Source organism: Beta vulgaris, chromosome 9, assembly GCF_026745355.1.
Source record: "Beta vulgaris subsp. vulgaris cultivar EL10 chromosome 9, EL10.2, whole genome shotgun sequence".
Classification (NCBI taxonomy): domain Eukaryota; kingdom Viridiplantae; phylum Streptophyta; class Magnoliopsida; order Caryophyllales; family Amaranthaceae; genus Beta; species Beta vulgaris.
In genome coordinates, this window is record NC_079210.1 from 23,187,764 (window position 1) to 23,215,186 (window position 27,423).

At 37.1% G+C, this 27,423-nt stretch overlaps 2 protein-coding genes across 2 annotated transcripts; both read right to left on the bottom strand.

The window, feature by feature from the left end:
- Positions 1 to 1,830: 1,830 nt before the first annotated feature.
- Positions 1,831 to 6,584, bottom strand: LOC104885204 (proteasome subunit alpha type-1-A). Its single transcript, XM_010669905.4, has 2 exons — positions 6,071 to 6,584; positions 1,831 to 2,505 (listed from the first exon to the last, which is right to left on the bottom strand). The coding sequence occupies exons 1-2, from the start codon at positions 6,419 to 6,421 to the stop codon at positions 2,032 to 2,034; spliced, it is 825 nt and encodes a 274-aa protein (XP_010668207.1). The 5' UTR covers positions 6,422 to 6,584; the 3' UTR covers positions 1,831 to 2,031.
- Positions 6,585 to 7,334: 750 nt separating this feature from the next.
- On the bottom strand, positions 7,335 to 25,431 carry LOC104885206 (SPX domain-containing membrane protein At4g22990). The gene is given in 13 exon segments (XM_048636750.2): positions 7,335 to 8,207; positions 8,486 to 8,619; positions 9,058 to 9,248; positions 9,798 to 9,988; positions 10,341 to 10,443; positions 10,445 to 10,640; positions 11,223 to 11,677; positions 12,504 to 12,608; positions 13,579 to 13,890; positions 19,734 to 19,804; positions 19,807 to 19,853; positions 25,380 to 25,401; positions 25,404 to 25,431. Coding segments are annotated over 13 exon segments (2,094 nt in total). The 3' UTR covers positions 7,335 to 7,968.
- Positions 25,432 to 27,423: the final 1,992 nt, after the last annotated feature.

A 27,423-nucleotide genomic window follows, 5' to 3' on the forward strand; every position in this document is an offset into this window, starting at 1 on the left:
AACCAAGGGTCAAAGCATATAGGATCGCAGAACGGTCAAAGAAGTTACGGTGAGCCTGCTAATGAGAACAACAACAATAACCAGAGCAAAGCTCCTAGGAAACTATTCGTGATGAGTCGCAATGAAGCTGAAAAGTCTGCCGACATAGTTTATGATACTTTTTCTATTAACTCCGTTTTAGTTAAAGCGTTATTTAATTCTCGAGCGACCAAGTCGCTTATTTCTTCGTCCATTATAAAAAGTTTGGGGATAGTAGACTTTGAAGTAATTGACTTACTCATAAGTATACCTATTGGAGAAGTTATATGGTGTACTAAGATGTATAGAGACTTACCTTCGAAGATAGCGGAATGTGTTTTTCCTTCTAATCTGATATAGTTCAATCTGGGAGTTCAATCTGAGAAACCTAGAAGTTGTTTTGGGGATGAACTTGTTAGGTTTCCATAAGGCCAAGATAGATTGTGAAGCTAAGAAGGTAGTCCTGAGAAGCCCTTTAGGGAAGTTAACTTCATACCGACGATTTGGGAAGCCTAAGAATTTTGGGGTCATTTATGCAAGTGAAGAAGTTGGTAAAGAAGCGGTGCGAGTTATTCTTCTATAGTGTGCAAGATATGAGCAAAGAGGTAGAATTGAAGATTGTGGACATACCAATTGTAAATGAGTTTATGGATATGTTTCCAAGCGAGATACCGAGTATGTCGCATAAGAGAGTCTTTGAGTTCACCATAGACTTAGTTCCTGATACTGCACCAATTTCTAAGGCACCATTTGAAATTATTTAATATAAGCCTCGCACAACATGATTCACTTAAACTTATAGTAAATCTTTACAATATTATGAAGAATTAATTCGTCTTGGTGAAGAGACGATGAGTCTATGAACTTCTTGTTGCTCTACTTTGAGTTCAAATTTCACAAGTGAATATCAACAAATCGTTTTGATTATCTTAAATTCGCTACCTCGCGTAGTAGTTTTACAAAGAATAAAATTGCTACTTCAAATAGAGATTTGTCTGTAAATAGTCAGTAATGAACAAGATGCTCGTAACTAAGTGACCATAGCAAAATAGATTTTTTTTTTCTATTAGCAGCACATTGGGAAATCTTATGGTAGAATATTGCAAAATTGTGTGGTTTGTGCTAATTATTGTATGAAGTTGTCAAGTTTGAGATGTTTATACTAGTTTATCAATTTCATGTCAGTTCTTATAGTTGAACCAAATTTTACCGAGTTATTGTTTTAAGAAAAATCACCGATTAATTCCTTTGATCCAAAGGGTCAACAATTACACAACCCATTTTGATATGCTACTCGACTCGAAAACTGCTCGATTCGTGCTCGTTGCTCATTAAGCTCATCAAACCCCTACTCGACTTGTAATCGTTAAATATGTTCTAGCTCGACTTGATTCCAGCTCGGTTGGCTTGAATAGCTTGCCGAGCTCAGGAAGCTCAACTATTCGGAGCCAACCGAGCTAATGACAAAGTTAGTCCAAGGATAGAAACCAATGTCATCTTTTTCTATATTATATAAATCAATTCTTAGAAAAAAAAATATGAAAGAACTATCGAGTTGCTTGCGAACTTATTGAGTCGAGGGTCTTGCTCAACTCATGCTCATTAAGATTTCAAGTCGAGTCGAGTTCGAATTGTTTGCGAGCTACTCAACTCGATTAACACCCCTAAACATAGCACCACCTAAACATAGCACCACCAGATAGTGATAGTGCATTTTAAAAACGTATAACCAAAAGAGGATGGTTAGAAGCCAAGTGTACCTATAAGATTATAACTTTACCTACCGAATTAACTATGATAAAACCAAACCAGTAAGAAAAAGTGGGTGAATCCACATAAATCCAACCATTGACATCTCAAAACACATCATACTTCCAACATCCTACTAGTCAATGATAGAAATGAAAAGAAATGAAGATAGAACATCCAATCACATTCAGCATCCTACCAGTCCTCTTAGCAGTCCATCACCAGAAAGGCTCATGCAAACCCTAGAGATGATCTATATAATCTTCATTCTTCCATAGGGGCAGCACCTTGTTCTGATCCACCCTGGTCGGCAGCAGGAGCAGCTTCCTGCTCTGGTGCAGCACCTGCTTCGTCAGTGGCAGGGCCCTCTTCCTCGACTATCTCGAATGAGTTGATCAAATCCTGGACCGTCTGCTGATCCAAAACTTGGAATGGTTCCCCAACTCCCACCACGGCAACTGTGCATATGGAGCTCTTGAGCTTCTCTCCCTGCAAGGTTTCCTTTATAGCAAAGAGTGCATGTTTAATCAGTTCGTCCCGTGAAGCACCATCAAATGTCTCAAATTTGCGTTCCAAGTATGTTTTAGCAGCCTGTGAGCGTGACCCAATAGCAAAAGCCTGATACTCAAAGTAATTTCCACTTGGGCAGTTGTAGTACAGATGAGCTCCAGATTCATCCAAACCACCTACTAACAGACCAACACCATATGGCCGCTTCCACGAACGTTGTGTGCAGACCTGAAAAGATAATGAAGGTCAATTGCATAATTGAAGACACTGAAGAAGACTATCTCAAAGGTATGAAGCCCCCTGCTACAGCAATATGGGCAGAAATTTGAGATTTATGAAAACCACTATTATTTGGCGCTGAACTACAATTACATCAGAGGCCCAAAGTTGATTATCATATCCTCGAAAAGAGAGTAAATAAGAAAATTAAGCAAGCCTCCGTGCAAGCCAAAAGATTTATTTTAACTCCCAAACAACAAAAAATAAAGAACTTCCATAGCCTGGAAGAAAGCAACCAAATTCAAGAGCAAGAGAAATGAAATGTTCCCAACAACATGCAATTGTTGACATAGTTACGGTAAAGAAAGGAATAGGCACTGTGTCCAATGCAGCAAAGGATGCATCATTATAAAAAAAATACGAGAGCTCTAATAACATAGACAAGTTAGGCTAACTGGTATTATTTCAGTTAACTCCATATGATATCAGTATTTACGCCCGTCCTAGGCAGGGACTAGTACTTCAAAAGCTCTTGCTATCATACAATACAACAGTATTATAAAAGCATGCTAATCATGTTATTTCAGCCCTTTGTCACATGGATAAGACATATAGCGTGTTTTGGATGAGATCATTTAGAGGGAAGGGGAGGAGGAATGAAGACTTTATTCTCTCTTATTTGGATATGGAACAAGGAAAGGGAAGAGAATTTTATCTTCCCCTTCTAATGAACTAAATCCTTCCACCTTAAGAATGACTTGATAGGAAGATGGAAGTAGACTCCTTCCCTCTCCTCACCTCCCCTTCCCTCCATAGACGCTAACCAAAAAAATCTTGGAGAAAAACATATATCTCCTAGTTCCATGTTCGAATTCATTAAGTCATGCCAAAATAAAGCTACATGCCCTTCAAGGGCATGCTAAAGTATTGAACTTGATAAAGTCTCTAGAAACATTTATCAACATTCCAAGTATCATGAGGGTATGTAGATAAAGTATTGAACTTGATACTGCATGGTACAGCATCCACATGACAACATACAAGACCAGATAGAAGCTCTCCAAATGACAAGAGGGAAAATGCTCAACATGGAAAGACCCTCATTAGATGGGGACCTAGCAGTCCAACACCATATATATATATATATATATATATATATATATATATATATATATATATATATATATATATATAGAACTCTGCCTACATCGAAACAATAGATAAATTTATCAAATAATGATATCACGAATATTTTGTGCTTACGCAACTTGGGAGACATGGTTCATTCCAATATTAGAAAGATCACTACAAAGGCCCAGCAAAAAAGAAGTAGCTGCCTCCTGTCCCTTCACAACCACAACACACTCTCTATAATGTCAAACAAAAAGGTAACTGGGGTACCATGAGACTGGATCAATGACTTCATAATGTCCTCCTAGCAGGACTATTAACTCAGTTTTATGACTTGGGACTTCGACACCATTAATTAAACCTTTAGATAAACACTGCAAATGTTAAAAGATGTTATCCTATGCAGTGAACAATCCTTTCCTGATCTTCCAGTTCTGCTACTACGAGTATCAACAGGCCAGATCCAAGCAAGGACTTGCATTGACAAAAACCAGGTGATCGGCAATCTTGGAACCAGGGATAATATCATTTATTCTCCAGCCTCAAACTGTCACTAAATCAGTGGCATATTTGAAAAGGATATACACATGGATACCCATCAGGCCCTCTAAAGTGAAGTATTTTGCAATTGATCATCTCCCATCTCTATTGCTGGGGGGATGGCGGCAAAGAGGAAGTTGTTGAAGAACACAAAATTTTCTAAGTTTGGTTTAAAATGTATGATAAATGGTAAGTACATAGAAGAGACTCACCTGGAACCACGCGTTCAGAATAACTTTCCAGATGAAGCAGCAAAAACCTTATATTTATATTTAGTGGTCAAAATCATTACTATGAACCATATAATCATGGAGATTTTGACAGGTAGTGAAGTGTAAACCTACAAGCATGATACAATAGCCTCCCACCTCCCCCCCCCCCTCTTAAACGTACTTCACATAGCCCTTTTGACAATTTGATCAATGTGCTTATGTTGACACATATATCCAATTTATCTCTCCTTGTCGTTTGTATCTCTCACTACCTTGAAAGAGTCAAAAGCCTTTAAACTATGGTGGTAGAGTAGTAGATTACTTTTGTGATAAATCTCCATATCCTCTCTTTAATCTGAATTATGAGTATCAGTACTGGTTATGTTACGAAATTCAGATGATGATCAGCTTGAAACTTCTATCCATCAAAGTAAATCAATCTACATTTTCTTCTTTTACTTCTTTTTTTTTTTGTTCAAGAGTTAAGTACAGTGTACAATGCTACAGTTCTACCCTCATTCAAATATACAAGGAAAGGGGGGATAGTTGGGATGGGTAGAAATCTCTTAGTTAACCAGCTGCAGCCCCACCAATATTAATATCTATCATGAATGAGATCTTCCCAACGACTTACCTAAAAGATTGCAATCATCATTAGTTTTATCTTTAGAAAGAGAGGACACGGGTTCAGAAAGTGGGGTTGCCAATATAAGGTGTAATGACATTCCCCTCCTACAACATGATGGATGTCTTAGCCCTTGAAACCTTCAACAGCTCGGATGAATCTTCCCAAAGCTAGATCTCAAACTAAATTATTCATCTCTCTATCAAGATAAAGCCTTTGCACATCATTAAAATGAAAATCAGAGAGGAGATAAGGAAAAACCATGCCTTCAAACCAACATCAATTTCACTTTACACTAGTCAGAGGTGAAAAATCATGCCTTCAAACCAACATTGATTTCACTTTACACTAGTCAGAGGTGAAAAAGCATGCCTTCGAACCAACATTGATCTCACTTTACACTAATCAGAGGTGAAAAAGCATGCCTTCAAACCAACATTGATTTCATTTTACACTAGTCAGAGGTGAAAAATCATGCCTTCGGACCAACATTGATTAGACTTTACACTAGTCATAGGTGAATACATTGATGCTACACATTTCTTATTCTAATAGCTAGATGAACATTAACACAAAGAATACAGAGGAAATCAGGTGGAAAAACAATAGCCTCCATAAGTCCTTGTAAGGGATTCTAGAAACAAAGGTTATTGAACACACATAATCACAAACGCATAGACATGAAACTTATGTTTTTGTTCAGCCATATATAGAGCTCACGAGGTCAGGATTCTTTATGCTGAGCTAGGGTGTAAGTTTGGGCTAAGGAAGGATGGTATCATAGCATTTTAGTGAATCAGCAATCAGGAAAGGCCTCATCCCACTGACCTTTTGGATTTATAAGAAGTCCGTTCCCACATGAATCGCCCAACTCAAGAGAAACAACAAACTCATCCAAGGCTAGAGTAATGATTTAGAATGTAATTTTACAAAAGCTGAAATCATTGGTCACAAAAAGCGGACATTTCTAAGCTAAACACAAAGTAATTCCTCAATCGAAACCCTAAACACATAATAGGATTAGAAATGGTAGTAGAAAAGAAAGAAAAGTGAGAAGAAGGGAGACCTGGGCCTTATCAGCAAGTTGAACAACAAGGCGTCCAACAGGGAGAGAAGACTCGTAAGTGAAGGAATAGTTGATGCATTCGGATCTCATATATCTTGAGAGAACACGACCATCAGCAGTAAGACCAGCAATAGCCACACCAATATGGTCATCAACCTTGAAGATCTTACGCTGATGAGAGGAAAGTTCAGATTGGGCTTTGTTAACACAACCCAATACCACATGGGTCTTAGATCGAAGGCCAATTGCAGCAGAACCTTGCTTCACTGCTTCCATGGCGTATTCTACCTGAAACAGACGTCCAGCGGGACTCCATGTTGTTACGTCCGTATCGTACTGGTTTCTGAACATCTTCTTCCACGCACAACTTTGATTCAGAATAATCAACTCAGACTCTTAGTAATTTGGCCGAGGGGGTTTTTGAAGAGGAAGATATAGGGAAGGCCGAAGGGGGTTAGTTTCTTTTTGGGCAAGGAAAACCAAAGTGAAAAGCTTTTCTTTTTGGGATGACAAGATTATAAGAGTATTTGTTAGAAAGTTTAGAGTATTGAAATAGGTTAGAGCGATCATAATCTTTATTAAGAACAATTCTTCATTTATCATTTTAGCTTAGCAACCAAAAATGAAGTATTATTTCCCTTTAAAATATGATGGGTATGATAAAATGTACTACTTCCTTCGTTCCATAATATAGTGTTTATTTCATTTTAGGTGGGTCAAACTTTAAAATCTTTGACTAAATATTCTCATTAATATATACGTACAAGAAAACATACTCATGTGGAATCTTGTTAGATTCGCCTCAATTTGTAGTTTCATAATATCAACTTTTTATATTTTTTATTAATAAGGAACTGAAAAATATTGAAAGTCAAAAATTCATCTTAAAGACCGTGTAAAAAATAAACAAGCACTATATTATGAGACGAAGGGAGTATGATGTTAAAATATGATGCGTTAATATATGATGTCAAACTCCCATCCCGGATGCATGCAACTATGCAAGTCAAAGCTATGCGGCGGCATGCAGCAAAGAAGGTTGGTGTTGGCAACCATTTGTTTCTTGTTTGGACAACAATTCACAATTCGAGGCCAGTTGGGACAAACAACAGTGTAGGAGTTGGCTTTCACATCTTATAAGTTTAAGGTTGTAAATTAGGAAATTGAAGTAATTTTAGTATGCAGCAAACTTGGAGATTACTTTTCATTCCATTATACCTTGTACTGTCATACATGAGTTTTTAAGTCTTAAAACGAAGTAGAGTAATATGGAACAATTCCTTTATCAACAGTAAGATTGTACTACACCTAGTATGGATGGACATGTTAAGACATGGAAGTAATGTCATTTACAGGTAAACTAACAAATACGGAAAATTAGCTACGCCTATGATGTTTCTGCTAGCAACTTTCTCAGCATCATAGGAGGCTTATAGTAGACAACTGGTAGATAGAAGTGGAAGAACATAATGTTTTAACCGAGCAAACTTGTATTATCTTCTCCTTGTTAATACTTTTATCCCCACTGCGTTGTTTGCTCGTCTAGCATGTAACACTTAGACTCTTAGAGCATAAAAACGCTCTAGAGCGTACAGAAAGATGACTGAGAAACATAAAACTATACTGAACACTGAAACTATACTGCTGTAGGATTTCACTGGTTGATCGTGAGCGCGGTCTTACTGTCATCACTAAGCAACAGCAAAAGTAATTGTATAGTATACTGTAGAAGGTTGCTTCCCTCTTGTTTAAGAGAACCACAATCACAATTTTGAAGCTCGGCACAAGCTTTGACCATCTGATCGAACATGATTATGAACTCTTAGTGTTCCTATATGCATATGCTGTACAATTTCCTAGCACATATATGCGGATGTTGAACTTATTTCTTGAGAAAATCAGTACATGGAATTATAAGTGAAGCAAGTGCCTACTATTGAGGTGATACAAATCAGAAGTGAAGGAAGCAGAGTAGTATTTAAAAGCGTGCTTTCACCCCATAACCCAGCCAGAGTTATCGTACCATCAGCAACTACTCGAGCCAGGGTTCCTGCTTCTGTAGAAAGCAGTCCGCCATTGTAGGTGCCACGGGAAAGCCTAGATGACGTGACTCGAGATAAAAGCGATAGATTAACACCTGCATTTAACAAGTAATCGTTTGTAAGGAAGCAAAAACAGTCAGCTATGCCAGATTAATCTCCTACCAGTATTGTATATAGAATAGGTAGCTAATTATTCTGTTTGTAAACTTACACTAGATCAGTTGAGCTAAAACTAGAGACTTCTTCCAGATCTAATGTTGCAGCAAGACACTAGTCAAAAGGGAGGAAACAGAGAAAAAAAAGATAAAAGAAGAAAATTGTAGAAGTGCTCAGAAAACTATTTCATAGTACTGAGAAAACAAAAAAGAACCACCTTCAAGTACTTCAGCAGCTACAAATGTGATGAGTGCTGAAATGACATACTGTGGAACTGAATATGACACTCCAACCTGGAAGCTCAGGACAATGCCTATCAAAACAATAACCTCATACGTCAATAGCACTTGCCTGCATCAAGTCGTCCACCATGAATTAGTTTTTTCATCACCAGTAAAAAAATCTTCTTTGTGAGTCATGGATTATCAAGTGCCACGAGGTGCAGTCTCTTACCCACATATTCAGGAATTGTGAATGAGCTCACTAAGACCACTATAGAAAAGTAGTAGGGTTATATTTGAAAAGTGCCTCGAGGTGGATTTCAATTTCCACAAAAGGTGCTTCAGAGTTAAAATACAAATTAACACAGAATCAACAGATGATTGTTTCTAGTTTGTAAATAATGTAAAATTGCATAGGAATATCTGCATTTTATTCAGTCAAAGAAAGAAAAACAACTAAGTCTATCATATAGTATTTCTAAATTGGATGCAAGACATGTTACGTGGTGTAACTTCAACTAAAACATCATATTGACTTTTAACATAGTAGGTGTTTTTTTATGATTACCTTTCCTCAAACATGTTGCTGATGTAGTTTCCAACTAATACATTGACCGGGAGAACTGTTAGCCCAAGACATGCAAGAAAAAGCGCCACATACCGGGTAGACCACCGAAAGTAGTATCCTGTAATGACACTTGACTCTGCTAGTAGAATCTCCATTGCATACTTGAGCATGAAATATATCAGTAATTGTACCTAATGACAGGGAAAAAGTATATTATTGAATTTGAATAAACTAAGAGCTCTACTACTATTGAGCAACATTCAGATTTGACCTGATTTAATGTCCACTCGAACTTTTCAAGAATCATCCATCAAATTTTCCTCAAATAGTTACTAAATCAAAGAATTAGTGATGAATCGAGGACAGAAGGAGAAGTAATACAGCCCGAGAACTTCACTTTAAGTGTCATAAAAAGAGCTCCAAATTAATATATTGCTGACAATACTGATGTTAAGAGTATCATGCTTGGTATCATAACATAGTGCTATCAGCTATGAGATGTTCATACTTCATAGAGCTAACTACACTGCAAAACTTCGAAGTCAAGAGTCTAAAGTCTAATTCCCTCTTAGGAGCCATCCTTGGGGATGCAAATCATGGGAAGGACTAAGGCCCCATTGATGGATATAGTTTTACACTGTTGCTAGGGTGCACAAAGTGGCCTAATACATGATTATGCAAGTAATTCTTCGCTCACAGTTACAAAATTAAGTGAAAAGAAAGAGAACTGAACTCTATACCTTGATAGATGGCGTCAGCAGTCTATAAGCAGCAAGAATTGAGGTGGCAGGCTTATGATTTTCTTCAGAATCATCATTGTTTCCGTCAAACTCTTGATCATCTTCGTCGTCATCATCCTGTTGTTTTTGCTCTGAGCTCACAATCAATGGTTTCTCCAAAACATTGTCCACCACGTTATGTGTCTTTTGTCCTATAGTGTCATACTAGGTATCAGCACAAATGGAGATAAAAAGAGACAATGAACGCCCAAACAGTAAGACCAATATCTGTGTTAAGCAATCTTGTTCGTAGTAAGACGGCTAAGACCTATATCTGTGTTAAGCAATCTTGTGCCTTGATCAGCTTTGCTAAACTAAAAGAAATAAAAAGTGCCCTATACATGACTTGTGAGTTTCATCAACATTTCCCTGTCAAGTGTCAGGGGTCTCCATGGTCCTTTTTTTGTTCCTTAAGTAATCTCTCTTATAATACGTACAGAAACAAATCAAAGGAGTCACTAGATGAATTAACATGGAGCAATAGATTATGGATCTGTTATTTACCACGGTTCGATTCCTGAGGAATAATGTTGCATTCAGACTTAGGAGGCTCTTTAAATGAAATGCAAAGCCACAAGAGGTAATAAAGCCATGCCAGTGCCAATAAACCATCCAGGTAAAGTGTCATCATTAAATGTTAGTTTGTACAATCTGAATTTGGTTTGAAATAAACAAGCAAGAGCAGGACCACAAGCCATTCCAAGTGCACTGGCAGTAACAAAACCCGCAGATGCCTTCATCCGCATCTTTGGCGGCACACAATCACTAATGTAACGCCTATTAACGGCCCTAGCAGAACCCAACCTGAAAAATCACATCCAGATACCATGAATGAGACCAGTAGCAAAAAAAGAAGAATTGTATATATAATAAAGAGGAAGAGGTTAAATTAAGTTCAACCTTGGACTAAATTTTAGTGAATAACCTAATAAAATGCTGCAGTATCTGTCTGTCCAAGATCTCGGATAGAATCAATACGTCAGATAGTCTAAGAGAGAGCCAGACTCAGTTTCTACAGTCACTACCTAGCAGACTAGCCTCTTTAAGTAAGTTTTAAAAAGTTCCAATGAGAAAAGCTGAGGCATGTTTGTTTTAAGATCACTCATATTGGTCTTTTTCGTGAATCTATCTCAAATTCCCTCAGTCTCCAAAGACTTCTATGTCCTCATCCTAAAGACGCATGAATCCACATAGTGTTCAAGTCAAGGTATTTTGTTCTAAATAACCATCACAAAATGTCAAAGATCACGGTTATCTTGGACATGATAGAATGTTCATATAAATATTTCAGAGGAAACAGGGGCCTCTATTGGGAAGCTAAAAAACAGATGAATATAATTTTTGTGTAAATATGCAAAATGATTAGAATGGACTGTTATGTATTACCCGCAGAAGATGCGGCCAATGAGAAGTACTGATATCGAGTCAAAGTCATACGCCAGTGCATACAAGACATTTCCAATTAGGAGAACAACGCTGCTAAAAATGAGGGGCTTCTGATATGACTTATTTGACCATGCACTAAAGTAAACTGAAGAGAACATCTGGGCAACAGCCATTGATCCAACCACAGCTCCACAAACAGTTGCTGCAGCACCAAGGCTTAGAGAATAACTATCCGCTGTGGGGACAATAATATATGTATTGACCATGTATAGGAATGTGTTAGTCAAGTTTAACATAAGGGACATCAAATCAAATCCCTGATCATCAACATCATCCTGAGATGGACTTGGTAAATCTTCTTGCAATATCAACGCATGTTTCCCCATGAAATGAAGAAAATTTGTTGAATTTGTCAGTCTATCTACAGCTGTCCGGATAGAAGTGACAATGGGATCCTGCAGACCAACAGATATTCACCAATTATCTATCAAAAACAACGAAGGCAATGGTGCACCCGTGTTTAGAGCTCTGTAAAACGGTTGAACTTGTAACGAATGTTTCATTGAAGAAGTACAAAAAACTGATAAGATGCACACAGTGATTCTGGAATGACACTTCCTGTCTATTAGCAGTATTTTTGTCCTTGGAATGAAAAAGGTTAAAATGTTAATAACATTTTAGATCCAAGATGAACCTATCTGATCTTATCCATTTGCAAACTTTTCTAGTTGAAGCAATAACGAGTTTTGAAAATCCTATAGGAACATCACATATATAGTTGAAAGTGGAATGATTACAAGTCTCAACTATACAAGAAATTTGGGACCTTGGGCAACAGACAGAATCCAAATTCAACAATTAGTTTCAATACTCGATCTTCTATTGTTGACGTTTCAATGTAACTATAACCTCCTATTAGATAGCGCAACAAATTATTTCCCAAATCCATCCTCTACACGAGAAGCATACTATGGATTTTTTTGGAAAGTGACAGCTTATTTGCCTACTTAAGAAGTAGTGGTCCCATTAGTTTGGTAACAAACCACGCTATCTTATGCAGGAACTATTTTTCACTTGACAGGTGCACATAAGTGCATGCAAATATGCATGAAAGGAGTTCTGGTAAATGTTTCAAAGTTAACAATGAAATTTTTTTACACCATGGCAATCAGGATAATTCTATATAATTACAGATTATTCATGAAATTAATAGTTCAAAGAATGTTGAAAAACAAGAAACAATTAAGAGGCAACACTTAAGTTTAGATGTCCGTGTGAGACCTGGAGATGAAAAACCAGTTGATCATATATCGATACGTAGCTTTCTTGGTGGTCCTGAAGATCTGCAAGATTGCGAGATATGGCTCCCACAACCGCTCCAAAACCCTGCTTGTTGAACAAAATAGGTGGTCAATACTCGATAGTTTCAGTAGTCAGTACTGCTCACCAGGGACTCAGGGAGGGAATACTCAATTTTCCAGGATTACAGGCTAGATTAATTCAAAGCTCTCATTTGCAATTAAAAATGCAACGACAGATAACAAGTCCAAAAAGTTCCGTAATTTTCTATTGATGGCCTGCAGTAATCCATTCAAAAAATCAGGTAACAGAGTTTGCAAGAACTAAGTAGACGCATAGCTTGTATGCATGACATAACCAACTTTTCAAAGAAAAAATGAATAGATGAACCCCCATGAAACTAGACATAATGAAAATCCCTCTAGTCAATGGCAATCCCTCAACTTGAAATAGATCCTGTTATTTCCATTGCATAATGACACAAATTCCCCATAGATAACTATTATATATAATTATTGCTCAGGGGCTCAAGCTTTCAATATTTGAAGGTCAACCTTACAGTGTCTTAGAAAGGTAAAGTTAATCATAATTAAGTCACCTAGGTCACTAATTTTATCAGTGGAAATCATATGCCTGTGTACTCCCTCCAGATGCTTCCAACCGCAAAGTTAAGGAACCATAAGCCATAACACGAGTTTCTTTATAGTGATCTGTACCCCTAGGAACTTTATATGAGAAAAATAGATGAATTTTCCACCAAAAGTTTTACCTTAAAAAACAGAAGGAAAAGAAAAGAAATGAGTTGAGCCAGGGATGGAAAGCCGGCTAAGAGAGCAAACAAATGTCAGATCATCTTAATTTTTTGTTTGTTCAATGCTGTCTCTAGCAATGACACAAAACCTTTGTTCCACAACGAATAGAGACATAGATACCCTGTGGACATGTTCTGATCTACACCACTTCATGATATCGAAACAAATGCAAATAAAAATGAATTTAATTTCAGAAAGACAACAAAAGAGATTTGTCATAATATTAGCAGGATTCGGGATATTACCACATGCTTGAATATTTGTTGCAGCTGTGAATAGGGATGATTAGCACGAGTTTTGACATAATACTTGGTGAATCCATAGTCCAAGCGTTCATCAAATTTTTTCAAGATCATCCGCAGACCTATAGCATTCATTTCAACAAAATAGAGAAGCCTCAAAAGATCTCGTCCCACTGCGCGATATGTTTCTCGTACTTGAGACACATCAAGAATGCTTCTCTGCTGAAAAGCAGTGTCCTGCTGTTCCCTGAGATCAGACAATCTCTTTGCAAGTAAACCTTGTTGCTCTAGAATGAACAAGACAATCTTCTCAAGCTGTTTACAGAAAAGAAAATAGTAGCATCAAGCAAGTGACCTCTTTGAACCCAGCAATGAACAGAAAAAAATAATCAAGAGAACAAAAGGAAACAATATGCATGTGTTGAGGCACCATGAAATGCAACAGAAGCAAGCTTGCAGCTTCACCCAGTAAGTAAAGTAAATAAAGAAGTTTTATAAACTTCAATCAAACTCCATTAACATATATTGAGAGAATAGAAATGAAGGAGAGAAGAGAGAGAGAAATTTTATTGATGATCTCAATTATTACAGCAGCAGTACTTTATATAGTACAAGCAATGACAAGTTGTAACCAATAGGATACTAGCTTACAACTATACAACCAATAGGATCAGCTTAGTACAATAACAAACTAATAACAGAATAACAGATTCTGTTATGACTAATTAGCTGATGTGGCTTCAGTGATCTCAGCTGCTGCTGTTGTATGCTGTACTTCAGTGTGCTGTACTTCATTACCCCCCTGCAAGCTGGAGGATGACTGAATGTCAGTCATACCAAGCTTGGAAGTAAGTTTAGAATGCTGAGGATAAGACAAAGGCTTTGTCATGACATCTGCCAATTGCTCAGTAGTAGGAAGATAGGATAATTCAAGTAATCCTTCTAGGACCTTTTCCCTAGTAAAATGGCAATCCAAGTCAATATGCTTGGTGCGTTCATGAAATACAGGGTTTCTTCCAATGTGTAATGCACTCTGATTATCACAATTCAAAGTGACTGGCTTGAGATCCAAAACATCAAACTCTTGCAAAAGTCTGACAGTCCAAGTAACTTCAGCAGCTGCTGCAGCCATAGCTCTATACTCAGCCTCACTGGAGGATCTGGATATAGTAGTCTGTTTCTTGGATTTCCATGATATGGGAGAGTTGCCAAGTAATAAAATATAGCCAGTAACTGACCTTCTGGTGTCAGGACAAGATGCCCAGTCTGAGTCAGAATAAGCTTGGAGGGTGAGATGAGAAGTGGCTTGAAGAAGGATACCTTGGCCTAGGGTGTGAGCCAAGTACCTGAGAACATGATGTAGGGCTTGGAAATGGGGTAATCTGGGCTGGTGCATAAACTGGCTAAGTGTTTGAACAGCATAAGCCAAATCTGGCCTAGTATGAGTGAGAAAATTAAGCTTGCCAACCAAGCTTCTATACTGTTCAGGGTCATGATAGAAGTCTCCTATTTCTGAAGATAACTTTGTGGCAGCAGAAAGAGGAGTTTTAGCTATTCTGGAGACATCTAAAGCACAATCAGCTAAGAGCTCTTTGCTAAACTTCTTTTGTGTAACAATGATGCCTTGTGAAGTGTGAGTGACTTCCATTCCCAGAAAGAAATTGAGGAGACCAAGATCTTTAATACTGAAAGTGGTGTGAAGATGCTGTTTGAGGGATAGAATCTCTGTTGTATTAGAGCCTGTGATGATAATATCATCAACATAAACAGCCACTATTGTGAGAAAAGAATCAACCTTCTTCAAGAAGAGTGAATAATCATTCTTAGATTGTACATAGCCTTGCTTGACAAGTTCTTCATTTAATCTGGCAAACCATTGCCTTGATGCTTGCTTAAGTCCATAAAGAGACTTTTTAAGCTTGCATACAAGGTGTGAAGGGTTAGGATAACCCTCAGGGGCTTTCATATAAACCTCTTCATGTAACATGCCATGAAGAAAGGCATTGTTTATATCTAGTTGATGAAGAGGCCATTTGTGAGATGCTGCAACAGAGAGAAGGCACCTGATGGTAGTCATTTTCACCACAGGAGAGAAAGTTTCCTTGTAGTCCAGCCCATATTTTTGAGTGAACCCTTTGGCTACAAGCCTAGCCTTTAACCTTTCTATAGATCCATCAGCCTTCAACTTGACCTTATATACCCACTTGCACCCTATAGGTTTCTTACCTTTAGGAAGAGAAACCATGTCCCATGTATCATTAGCAATGAGTGCATCCAACTCCTTCTTCATTGCCAGAACCCAACCTTCATGATGAGAGGCTTCCCAGTAGTTAACAGGTTCAGAAATGGTGGTAGTGTGGTTTATAAAGGCTTGGATAGGGGAGGGAAGATGAGTGAAATAGACAATGTTACACCAATGTTCTGTAAATGTGTCTGCAACACACACATAGTTGTCTAAATAGACAGGTTTGTGTTTAGGTCTAGTAGAATGTCTAGGTTCAAGAGATGGAAGGGAATTTGGAATGGTGGAGTTAGGAATAAAAGGAGGAGAAGAAGAGGATACAGGAGAAGAATAGGTGGTGACAGGAGAGTTTTGTGTAGTAGAGATGGATGTAGGGTCAGGAATATCAAGGATGAGAGGTTCAGGGACAATGAAATCAATGTCCATGTTTATAGGAGTATGAACAGGTAAGAAGATAGGAGAATGAGAAGAAGCAGAAGTTTGGTTAAGAAAATGATAAGGAAGGTGGTGTTCATGAAAGACAATGTCTCTTGATACAACCATTTTACCAGTGCTAATACAAAACACTTTATAGGCCTTTTGATCAGGAGGGTAACCAAGAAAGATGCAAAAGTTAGCCCTTGGATCAAATTTAGACCTGTGAGCTTTGAGAGTAGAGACAAAACATAAGCATCCAAATACTCTTAAATGAGTGAGATTTGGTTTAACACCATTCAACTTTTCATATGGAGAAACAAAGCCAACACTTCTCAAAGGCATCCGGTTAATAAGATGTGTTGCACATAACAAACACTCTCCCCAAAATTGCACAGGTACTCTACTTTGAAAAAGTAAAGCTCTTGCAGTCTCCAATAAGTGCCTATGCTTTCTTTCTACTACTGCATTTTGCTGAGGGCTCTCAGTACAAGACTTCTGATGTTTAATACCTTGTGAATTGAAAAGATCCAATATGTCTCCCTCACAAAATTCTTTAGCATTATCAGTTCTTAAGCAAAGAATTTGAGCATTATACTGAGTGTTAACCATGGCAGAGAAAGATTGAAGTATAAGCACAGCATCACTTTTATATTTCATCAAAAACGTCCAAGTGTTCCTTGAGAAATCATCCACTAAGGTAAGAAACCAAGAGAAACCATCATGTGTTTTAGACTTATAAGGTCCCCAAGTATCTACATGTACAATTTCAAAGCACTTATTTGTAGTAGAATTACTCAAAGGAAAAGGTAACCTTGTTTGTCTGGCTTTAGGACATACTTGACATATAATGTCAGAAGCAACATTATGAGGAATGTTACTATTGATGAGGTCAATTTATTGAAAAGTAAGTGCCCTAACCTGAGGTGCCAAAGTTGAGCATCAGTTGATTCAGCAACAAGAGCAGATTCTTTTAGAGTGCTTTCTTGAAGATGGGGGTGATCCTCTGTCACTTGATATAAACCAGATTGTAATTCACCAAGAACCACTGAATGCTGGTGAGAGTGATCCTGGATCAGACAAAGATCAGATGTGAAAGTAATTTCACATGACATGTCTTTGCATAGCTTGTGAGTAGACAATAGATTGAATTTGAAACTAGGGACATGAAGAACATTATCCAATGTGATCCCATTATCAAACTGAACCCTGCCTATATGTTCAACAACCACTTGCTTACCATCAGCAATAGTAATAGTGTTTGGGACTTTATTAAACACTTCATAAGAGCTAAATAAATCCAAGGTGTTGCATATATGGTCTGTAGCACCACTGTCTATAATCCACCTATGATGAGAATTGATGACTAAGCAAATACCTGCCACATTAGCAGCAGCTGCACCACCAGAGAGATCATGTTGAGAGGATGATGAAGAATCTTGTTGTTGAACAGTAAGAAGCTTGATGAGGCTGTTGAACTGCTCTTCAGAAATTTGAGTGATGTGATCTCCTTCTGTGTTATCACCATTTCCATCATCTCCATGAGCCAATGCTGCCGTCATGTTCTTTCCTTTCTTGAGGTGTGCTGGTAAGCCATGAATTCTCCAGCAAACATCAATAGTATGACCAGGTTTCTTGCAATGCTCACAATATGGTCTGGTTTTAGCACCTCCAACCACAATCTTTCTTCCTGAATTTTGAAAAACCATCTTGTTTTTAGCATTTCTTCCAGAATACTCCTTGCTATCCCACAGCATTAGCATACACTAACTGATTTCCTGCATAACTGTTAGTTGCTGCTTGCCTTTGTTTCTCATCTTGCACTAAAAGCTTGTATGCTACTGACATTGTAGGAAGAGGCTGCATCATAAGGATGTTAGACCTAACATTAGCATATTTAGGGTCTAATTTCATCAACATTTGCACCAATCTATCTTCATCTTGCTGTTTCATAAATTCTTGAGTTAGTTTACATGTGCAACCACTGCAAGAACAAGAAGGCAGAGGTCTTATGGCGCTTAACTCATCCCAAACAGCCTTAATTTGTGTGTAATATTCTGTGATGGATAAAGATCCTTGTGAAATTTCAGTAAGATTCTGCTGAAGGTTATAAAATTTAGGTCCAGAAATTTGTGAAAATCTTTCTTCAAGATCTTTCCAAATTTCAGCAGCAGAATTCAGATATATGACACTTTTAGCAATTGGAGCTTCTAATGATCTCAATATGTATGAGATGATTATGTCATTGCACCTCTCCCATGCCTTGTATTCAGCACTATTAATACTAGGTTTAGGAAGGCTGCCATCAATGAACATAAGCTTGTTTTTCACAGACAATGCAATTCTCATACTCCTCTTCCACTCTCCATAACCTTCTCCATTGAATTTTTCAGAAATTAATGGAAGAGATGTGTTTTCATTTGGATGAATAAAGTATGGAGATAGAGGATCTTGAGTAGGATTTTTAGAAAGATTAGATGATTCTGTAGTCATTTTAGCTAAAATTGATTTAACAATTCTTTTAAGCTCAGATTCTTAGAAGGATAATCAGAATCTTGACAACAAATGACTAAGAAACCTCTGAATTCAAATGAATTTTGAAGAAAATTGAACACAAAACCTGATTTGATCTGCAATCTTGATTTATTGTAGAATTTGAAAGAAAAACTACAGATGATTTGCAGTCGATATTTTGTTTCAATTTAATTGTGCGGAATTTTGATGCAGTAATTCACCAGGAGTGAAATTATCTGCTCTGATACCATAAAGAAGTTTTATAAACTTCAATCAAACTCCATTAACATATATTGAGAGAATAGAAATGAAGGAGAGAAGAGAGAGAGAAATTTTATTGATGATCTCAATTATTACAGCAGCAGTACTTTATATAGTACAAGCAATGACAAGTTGTAACCAATAGGATACTAGCTTACAACTATACAACCAATATCAGCTTAGTACAATAACAAACTAATAACAGAATAACAGATTCTGTTATGACTAATTAGCTGATGTGGCTTCAGTGATCTCAGCTGTTGCTGTTGTATGCTGTACTTCAGTGTGCTGTACTTCATTAGTAAATGACAACCCAATGGCAAACAATTGTCAGCAGCCAGATGCATGGAAAATCCATCGACGTTTTGCCATATTGTTTCTTGTGCATTTAGGACGTAAAGAGTTAAATAAGTAAAAAAAAAAAAAAAAGCATGCTTAACAAATCCTATTACTCCTTCATTGAAGGGTGAATCTTGTGCCAACCACCGTGATTGAGATGTTACACTATCACTTCACCTTCCGTACATAGTAGTATAGTACTGCTGAATACATACCCCAAGTACATTTATAAAGGGATTCATTTAAGATAGAGGACATGACTTGGACTCATGTGAAATTTTAGAAAGAAATAATAATAATAATATGATGGAACAAGTGAATGCAACAAACAATTTAACTTACACCTACTTGTCATGATCAAAAAAGTTTGCATAGCCACTTGTGATACCTGATTATCGAGCATAACAGAAAAATCCTTCAGAACAATAAGATGATCTCCTGATCCGTTCTCAATTTGTCAGTATATTGATTGACCTTCTTCTTCAGAATCTTGTAGTTTATATAGTACCTTGAGTAAAACAATGTCAAAGAAAAAGTATATTTTTTTTAATTAGAATACAATGTGCGCCAAAATATTACATCATTTACATGGCACTCCTGATCCTTCCCAGGAATCATGAAGCCAGATTCTAGTCCTTCCTAGTAGAAATAAGCATCTCTAACAGTATTATCAACCACAAATGTCTAAGCACAAGGATGAAACCATTCATGATACTATGATCTTCATTCAGAGTACTACCTACTTCCAGCTCCGGACACACGATTCTAGTTTTGGAACCGGCAATTTGGGGTTACATAATCGACAATTAACTAACACCCCTTACCTCAATGTAGGTCGCTCATTGCCTATCTATAGTTTTTCTCCTCCCTCACACTCCAACAGCAAAACTAATACTTTAATGAAACCCCAAATCCCACCCAAAAGAAACTTAGCTCTTTCATTTCATTCAAAACTTACTTCAATGAAAATCACTACAAATATCAAACAGTATAAAGTGAAATCTACAAATATCAAAAAACAATAATAATAAAAAAAAGAATGACATTCTCATTGGTAACCTTGTAGTATTAGAAATTATATTTGGTAACCAATTTAAATCCGTAATTCACAACGTGACCTTGTATTATGGTTTTTTTTTACTAAACGTGACATTAATGACATTTTACGTTAATTAATCCGTTAAATCTCATGTTTTTAGCCATTTAGTTCTAGGTGTGGTTAGTAAGTAACGAAATTACTAATGTACCCCGAATTAAACCCCCCATCCTTCTTTTCCCCACCTAACCACTGTTCAACTTTCAAAAAAACGACCCTCCTTCTTCTCCAAGTTCTTTGAGAGCTCCATATCAGTGAAATTCATGAACTCCAAACTCTGAGTTCTACAAGTGAACTCCAAAATCAGTTGGTGTTAAGATAATTGGGTTTCTTCTCCAGAATCTACAAGTGAACAAGGAAGACACTCAAAAAAACGAGTTCGAGTTCGACAAACTTAGGGTTACTGTACCCTGTCAATTTCGAGTAAATTTTAAAGCAATTTCAGTCCATCTTTACTTCACTAGCATCATGTAAGTGAATTCTTCCCTCTTTTTTGCATTTTTGTCAATGATTTCTTTCATTTGTTTGTATTTCTTTGGTGTGAAGTTGTGGTGCTCTGTTTGAAGGGAAATGTTTTTTTTTCAAAAATTGAGTTTTGTTGTGGTTGTTGTATTCTGTTGTCATATAATTTCCTTAAAATTTTGAATTTTTGTTTCAAAATTGCAGAATGTGTGATAAAGTTGTCCTTGTGTTTCAACATAAAGGGTCTGATGTGGAAGTTGTTGTTGACGATGTTGATAAGGCAATGTTTGTGGACATAATAATTGATTATTGGGACAATGCTGCTAAACTGAAAACCCTAATGCCTAAGAAACCAAAGTTTGTGTATCTTTATAAAATGAAACACATTGAGATAGTAACAGATGCTAATATGGTTAAAATGTTCAGCAATTTGCATGATAAGAATAGGATTAATGTATGGGTGGATGATTGTGAAAACGAGACAGATGCAGTTAAGGCTGCAATTAGTTTGAGGAAAACTCAGGATAAGGGAAAAGCTCCTATGAATCCAGAAGTTGAACTACCAATTAAGCCAACCCCTAGGAGAAGTCTTAGACATATGGAGGTTCAGTTAGTTGATAAACCCTCAGATTCCAGGTCAAACCCAAATGTTGATAGTAATAGCCCTGATATGGTATATAATGACATGGATGGTGTAGATTTAGGAATTATGCATGCTTGTGAGGATAAGTGGGCAGACTTGGTTATTTCTCCAATCAAACCAGTAGGAGGTAAGGGTAAGGCCAAGTGCAAAACAAGAGGAGGTAAGAAACAGTTTGCAGGAGGAAATTTGATGGGAATATCAATCAATGAACCCTGTGAGAATGAGCATCAACATTTGACCAATAACCCAGAAGTTAGGGTTAGTTCAGTACCTGAGAGGTTGTGCTCCTCTAGATCATCTAAGTCCTCAGCTTTGATGACTAAAAGGGTTCCAAAAACCACTGCAAAGAGGAAAGGATTGGTGGTAACTTCAAGGGCTAGTAAAACAATAGACAGGCTGACCAGGAGGAGGGAGTTAGCTGAGAGAAGACTAACTTATTTGCAGGCTAACATGGGAGATGATGATGAGTTTGAGTCAACTGATGAGTCAGGTTATTCACCTACTGAGAGTGAATGCAGTGATGTGTCTGAGAGTGTAGTGGATAGTGATGATGATGGAGAGCAGGAAGATGGAGAGTATGATGATGTTGCATATGGACCAATGGTCCAAGACTGTTTTGATCCTTATGAAGGACCTGTCTGGGTAAATGAGGGTGGTGATGATGTTGTTGACTTAAATTTGGCCAAGGTGTATAGAAATGGAGAGATGTACACCCAACAAGAATGGGGAAATATTTGCATAAAGCCTTGGCAACTGTTTACTGATAAACAACATTTAAGAGATGTGGTCAGGGATTACTGCATCCAATGTGGATATTCTGTTGTGGTTGACAAGGCTAGCAACTTCAGATACACTGTTAGATGTAGTGATGACAAGTGTGAGTGGAGATTACATGCTAGTAAGTTGCCTGATGGGAGCACATGGGCCATCAAATCTATTCAAAACCAAGAACATACATGTTTGGGACTTGAGACAAGGAATCCTATGGTCAGTTCAGCTTGGGCTTCAAGGGTCTTAATGGAAGATATTAGAGCAAACAATGACATATATGCAAAGTCTATGAATAAACTTCTTTGGGACAGATTTAGGGTAGAAATGTCCATTAGTACCCTATATAGGATGAGAACAATGACATTGCTTGAAATACATGGTGCACATGATATTTCTTATGGCCATCTACCTAAGTATTGTGAAGTGGTGAAAAGCACAAACCCAGGTTCAGCTGCATTTTGTGCATGGAAACCACCAAATGATCCTGAAAAGCCTCTCGCTTTTGTATCCATCTGCATAGCTTTCAGGGGTGCATTAGATGGGTTGTTTGCTGGGTGTAGAAGTTTAATTGGAGTTGATGGCACCTTCCTGAAGGGACATTATGGTGGGGTGCTACTTTCTGCAGTAGCTCTTGATGGAAATAATGAGTTATTTCCATTTGCTTGGGCCATTGTGTCTGGTGAAGACAATGAGACATGGAAGTTCTTTGTTTGGCATCTAAAGAACGTGCTAAGAGACAGTGGGAGAGGAGATGAATGGTGTATCATTTCAGATAGGCACAAGGTGAGGTATTTACAGTATTTTTATTTTGTTAATGTTAGTTCAAGTTTTTGTTCTTGCATTTGGTCTTTATTACATGTTATGTATTTACAGTCCATTGAAGCTGCATTCTCTGCTTTATGGCCTAAAGTGGGTAGAAGATATTGTTGCAAGCATTTAGCTTCAAATTGGCAGAAGGCCCATCCAGGCCCTTTGATGTTCAGCTTGTTTTGGAAGGCTTATGGAGCCAATTCTGCCTTCACCTTTAAGAAAGCCATGGATCAAATTCAGAAGGTCAACCCTCAGGCTTTGGTTTGGTTGTCTAAGCTAGGTGAACAATCAAGATGGACTAAGCATAAGTTCAACCCAAATATCAAATGTGATATGAACAAAAGCAACTTTGTTGAGAGTTTCAATGCTACTTTGGGAACGGACAGATGTAGACCAGTGTTGACACTCTTAGAAGGTTTGTTACTTTGCATTTATAAACTTGTTTATGTCACTAATTTGGTTTGTTTCTAACTTGTTTTTGCATAATTGCTAGGGATAAGGAGGGTTACTATGGTCAGGCTAGCCACAAGGAGACAAGTATGTGAAGAATGGGAGAGAGATGATGTTTGCCCAAATATCTTGAAAAGAATTTAAGTGCTTAGCCAGGATTCAAGAACTTGTCAAGCACATATCTCTGATGACGGTGAATATGAGATTGTAGATGGGAAATCAGTGTTACCAGTTAGTCTTCACACCAAATCTTGTGCATGTAATGCTTGGCAACTAACTGGTATATACCATGTAAGCATGGTCTGAGGGCTATACTTCATGCTGGGCTGGATCCTTTGAAGTTCATTGATGACATGTACACTGTAAAAGTGTACAAGCTTGCTTATGCACAATGTATCAAGTCATTGCCAGACTTTGAACAATGGCCTGACATTGATCTTCCTACTATTCAGCCACCAACAATCAAAAGGAAAGTTGGTAGGCCTTGTAGGAATAGGAAAAGAGGTGAGGATGAAGCAAGAAAAGGGAAGAGAAGCTGCACTGTTCAGTGTAAGAAGTGCAAGAGTTTTGGGCACAATGCTAGGACCTGTAAAGGTGGACCAACTAATGCACAAACTACTCAAAGGAAGACCAAGAGCAAGCAAGCAAGCAACAAGCAAGCAGCAAGCAGCAACCCTTCTTCATCTCAACCAGTTCAAAGGAAGAAAAGGGGACAACAAGCAAGCCAGACCTTCCTCATCTCAACCAGTTCAAGGCAACAAAGGGCCAAATTTCAGCATCACAACCTCTACACCACTAAACACTAACTAGTATCTTGTTTAGATTATGTAAACTTGTGAATCATTGTCAGTTTACTTTGTTTAAAACATGTTTTTTTTGTTAAACTTCAATTACCTTGAAGTTGGTATTTTGTTGTAGTTGAAGGACGCAAAAGTTGGTCTGTTGTTGAACTTGCAAGAATCAATAGTTTGTTTTGTTTAACTTCAAATAGCAAAAAGTTCTTATATTGCAAATTCACAAAACCATCTCCTTTTCATTCATAAAATGCACTGAAGTACATAACTATACTTCATTAATACATAACTAAGCTTCATTAGTACATTATGCAAATTAAAAGCACAAAATACATAATAACAACCATTTTAACAAAAACAATAGTCTGATTAATGAAACTTTGTAAAATTGCCTTCAAATCAGCCACATCTTGACCCATTTCTTCCCTTCCTGAGCTTCCTTCCATTCCTTGCTTACCTTGACCATTACCTGACATATCTTCACACACATCTTCTTGTGTAACCCATGAAAAGAACCCACAACGCTTACACTTGTAGTAAGGTCTTCGGGGGTTGTTGATTGACTCTGAAATTCTGAATTCAGCAACTTTTGGAGGATGACAGTAACAATAACGTGCTTTAATCCATTTGTAGTTTCCAACGCTAGGTCCTGCTCTTGAATTCGACGAAGAAAATCTTGAATCAGCCATGGGAGATGGAGAATTGAAGAGGGATGACGCGAATTAGGGTTTCTCTCTCCACGAAAGCATGAACAAAAATGGTGGGAAGTTTTTTTGGGGGAAAGGTTTAGATTTTAAGAGGGAAATGGATGGTTGTTAGTAAATAATCATGGTTAGCCCTTAAAAGCATATAAAACACGTGATTTTAACTAAATCAGCTCATTAATGTCACATTTAGATAAAAATCAATAGTACAAGGTCACGTTGTGAATTAAGGATTTAAATTGGTTACCAAATATAATTTCCCATACTATAAGGTTACCAATGAGAATTTCCCAAAAAAGTTTACCCTTGCCATCCTTCAATTTGATTTGTTTTAGCTTTTTCCCAAAGCCCACCATTGTTGGAAGAGTAGTACACTACCATAGAAAAAGCAAACACCTTTACTTTTTAAGATGTCAACAAAAATAATCTCATAATAGGACATAGTTAAATCATTAATAATAACTATATTATTGTATAATCTTTAATAGTTTGCAATAGTATATAAAGGACCCACAATTTTATACTATTACAAGTTCTTCATATACTATTATCAACCGTTCTTCTTCTCTCTGTTTTTTGCACTGTAATACGTCTAAGTACACAAAAACAAAATCATGACATAAATCAAATAATTCGTAATAAATAAAGTGAGAATATCGACATTATTGTTTTACCTTGTTTGTTTATGACGCAAAAAAAAACCAAATAAAAAGTTTGTTTGTTGGCAGTGATTCTGACAAGCGGCATTCAATCACATAATTAGAAGTCAATTTCTAATTTTCTCATTATCCATAAAACCACAATCAAACAAATATATATTAAGAAAAACCTAGAAAAAACGAAAGAAGAATCTTCGACATTTTCTTTCTTTTTATTTTCATGCGGTGAAACATCAAAGAAGAACGAAATTCCATTATTAGAGGTTTTTGAGCTCATATTAGATTTGTAGTCAATTTTTTAATTTGAGTATTTGGTAAAAAAAGGTTTCAATTAGCTTATATAACCCAAAAAGCTTTTTCGAAAAACTTGAGGGGAGCTTTTTGACATTAAAAGTTTGGGAGCGAGTGAACCAATTACTTTTATATCATAAAGTTGTTAGAAATTGCATTGAAAAAAGGTACAATAATAAATTATTCACATGTCCTTATTGGTCATTTTGTATAATAATGTGGCTATCACTTACTTACCAGATACTTGTATACAAACAGCTAATAACTATCAACTAATGCAATCAGCAAACTGTTATCTACTAATTGCCAAACATAATCTTTATTTTATTTTATTTATTTTATTATTATGAGGAGATTTTTTTGTTGATTTTTCAATTAGATGAGGATGGAGGAATGAGGATACCCTCAAGTTAAAATTGCCAATCCAATTCAACATTATTCATTACTACAGACACAGTACTATTATAATGTACTAATAACGACAGTGTAAGCTCCATATTGTAGGAGAAGATGTGATCAAATCTGTAAACTCTTTTCTCTCGTCTGGGTACCTTCTCAAAGAGCAAAATAGAACTTTCATTACACTCATCCCAAAAGTCGATAGACCTCAAGAAACCAAAGACTTCAGGCCAATAAGTCTTTGTAACTCATCATACAAGATTATCTCCAAAACTTTGATTAACAGGCTTAAGGGAATCAGGGGAGACTTGGTGGATAAGTATCAGAACGCTTTCGTACCAGGAAGACAGATGTCGGACAACTGCTTCATCTCACATGAAATTATCAACTGGATAAAAAAGAGGAAAAGAGGTAACAGATTCGCAGGGATTCTAAAAGTGGACCTAAGTAAATCGTATGATAGAATTAGGTGGGATTTCGTGGAAGCAATGCTTAGAAAAATGAAGTTTCCAGAGAACTGGATTCAATGGATCATGCAATGCATAACTACAGTCTTCTACGCAGTACTGGTTAACGGTGAGCCCTCCAACTCCTTCCACCCTTCAGCAGGTCTAAGACAAGGAGATCCTTTATCTTTTTATATTTTCATTCTATGCATGGAAGTGCTCTCAAGGAATTTGACTCATTTGCAAAGAAACAAGGAACTTGAAGGCTTAAAAATCGCTCGGAGCGCGCCAAAAATCTCTCACCTTTTCTTCGTGGATGATGCGCTCTTTTTCTTTAAAGCGCAACCAAAAAATTGCTGGGCAATAAAAAATGTCCTTTCAATGTTTTGTGCCAAGTCAGGGGAGATGATAAACTTCGACAAATCACATGTAATCTTTAGTCCAAATACTCCAAACAAATTCACAAAGATCATGAGGAGACCTTTAGGAGTGCAAGTCAAGGATAAAATAGGGAGCTATCTGGGTTGCCCTATGGAGGTGGATGGGAGATCTT

Coding starts and splice junctions, on each gene's coding strand:
- LOC104885204 (XM_010669905.4), bottom strand. CDS start 6,421: ATGTTCAGAAACCAGTACGATACGGACGTAACAACATGGAGTCCCGCT. Junction 2,506..6,070: donor AACTTGCTGATAAGGCCCAG/GTCTCCCTTCTT, acceptor TTATCTTTTCAG/GTCTGCACACAACGTTCGTG.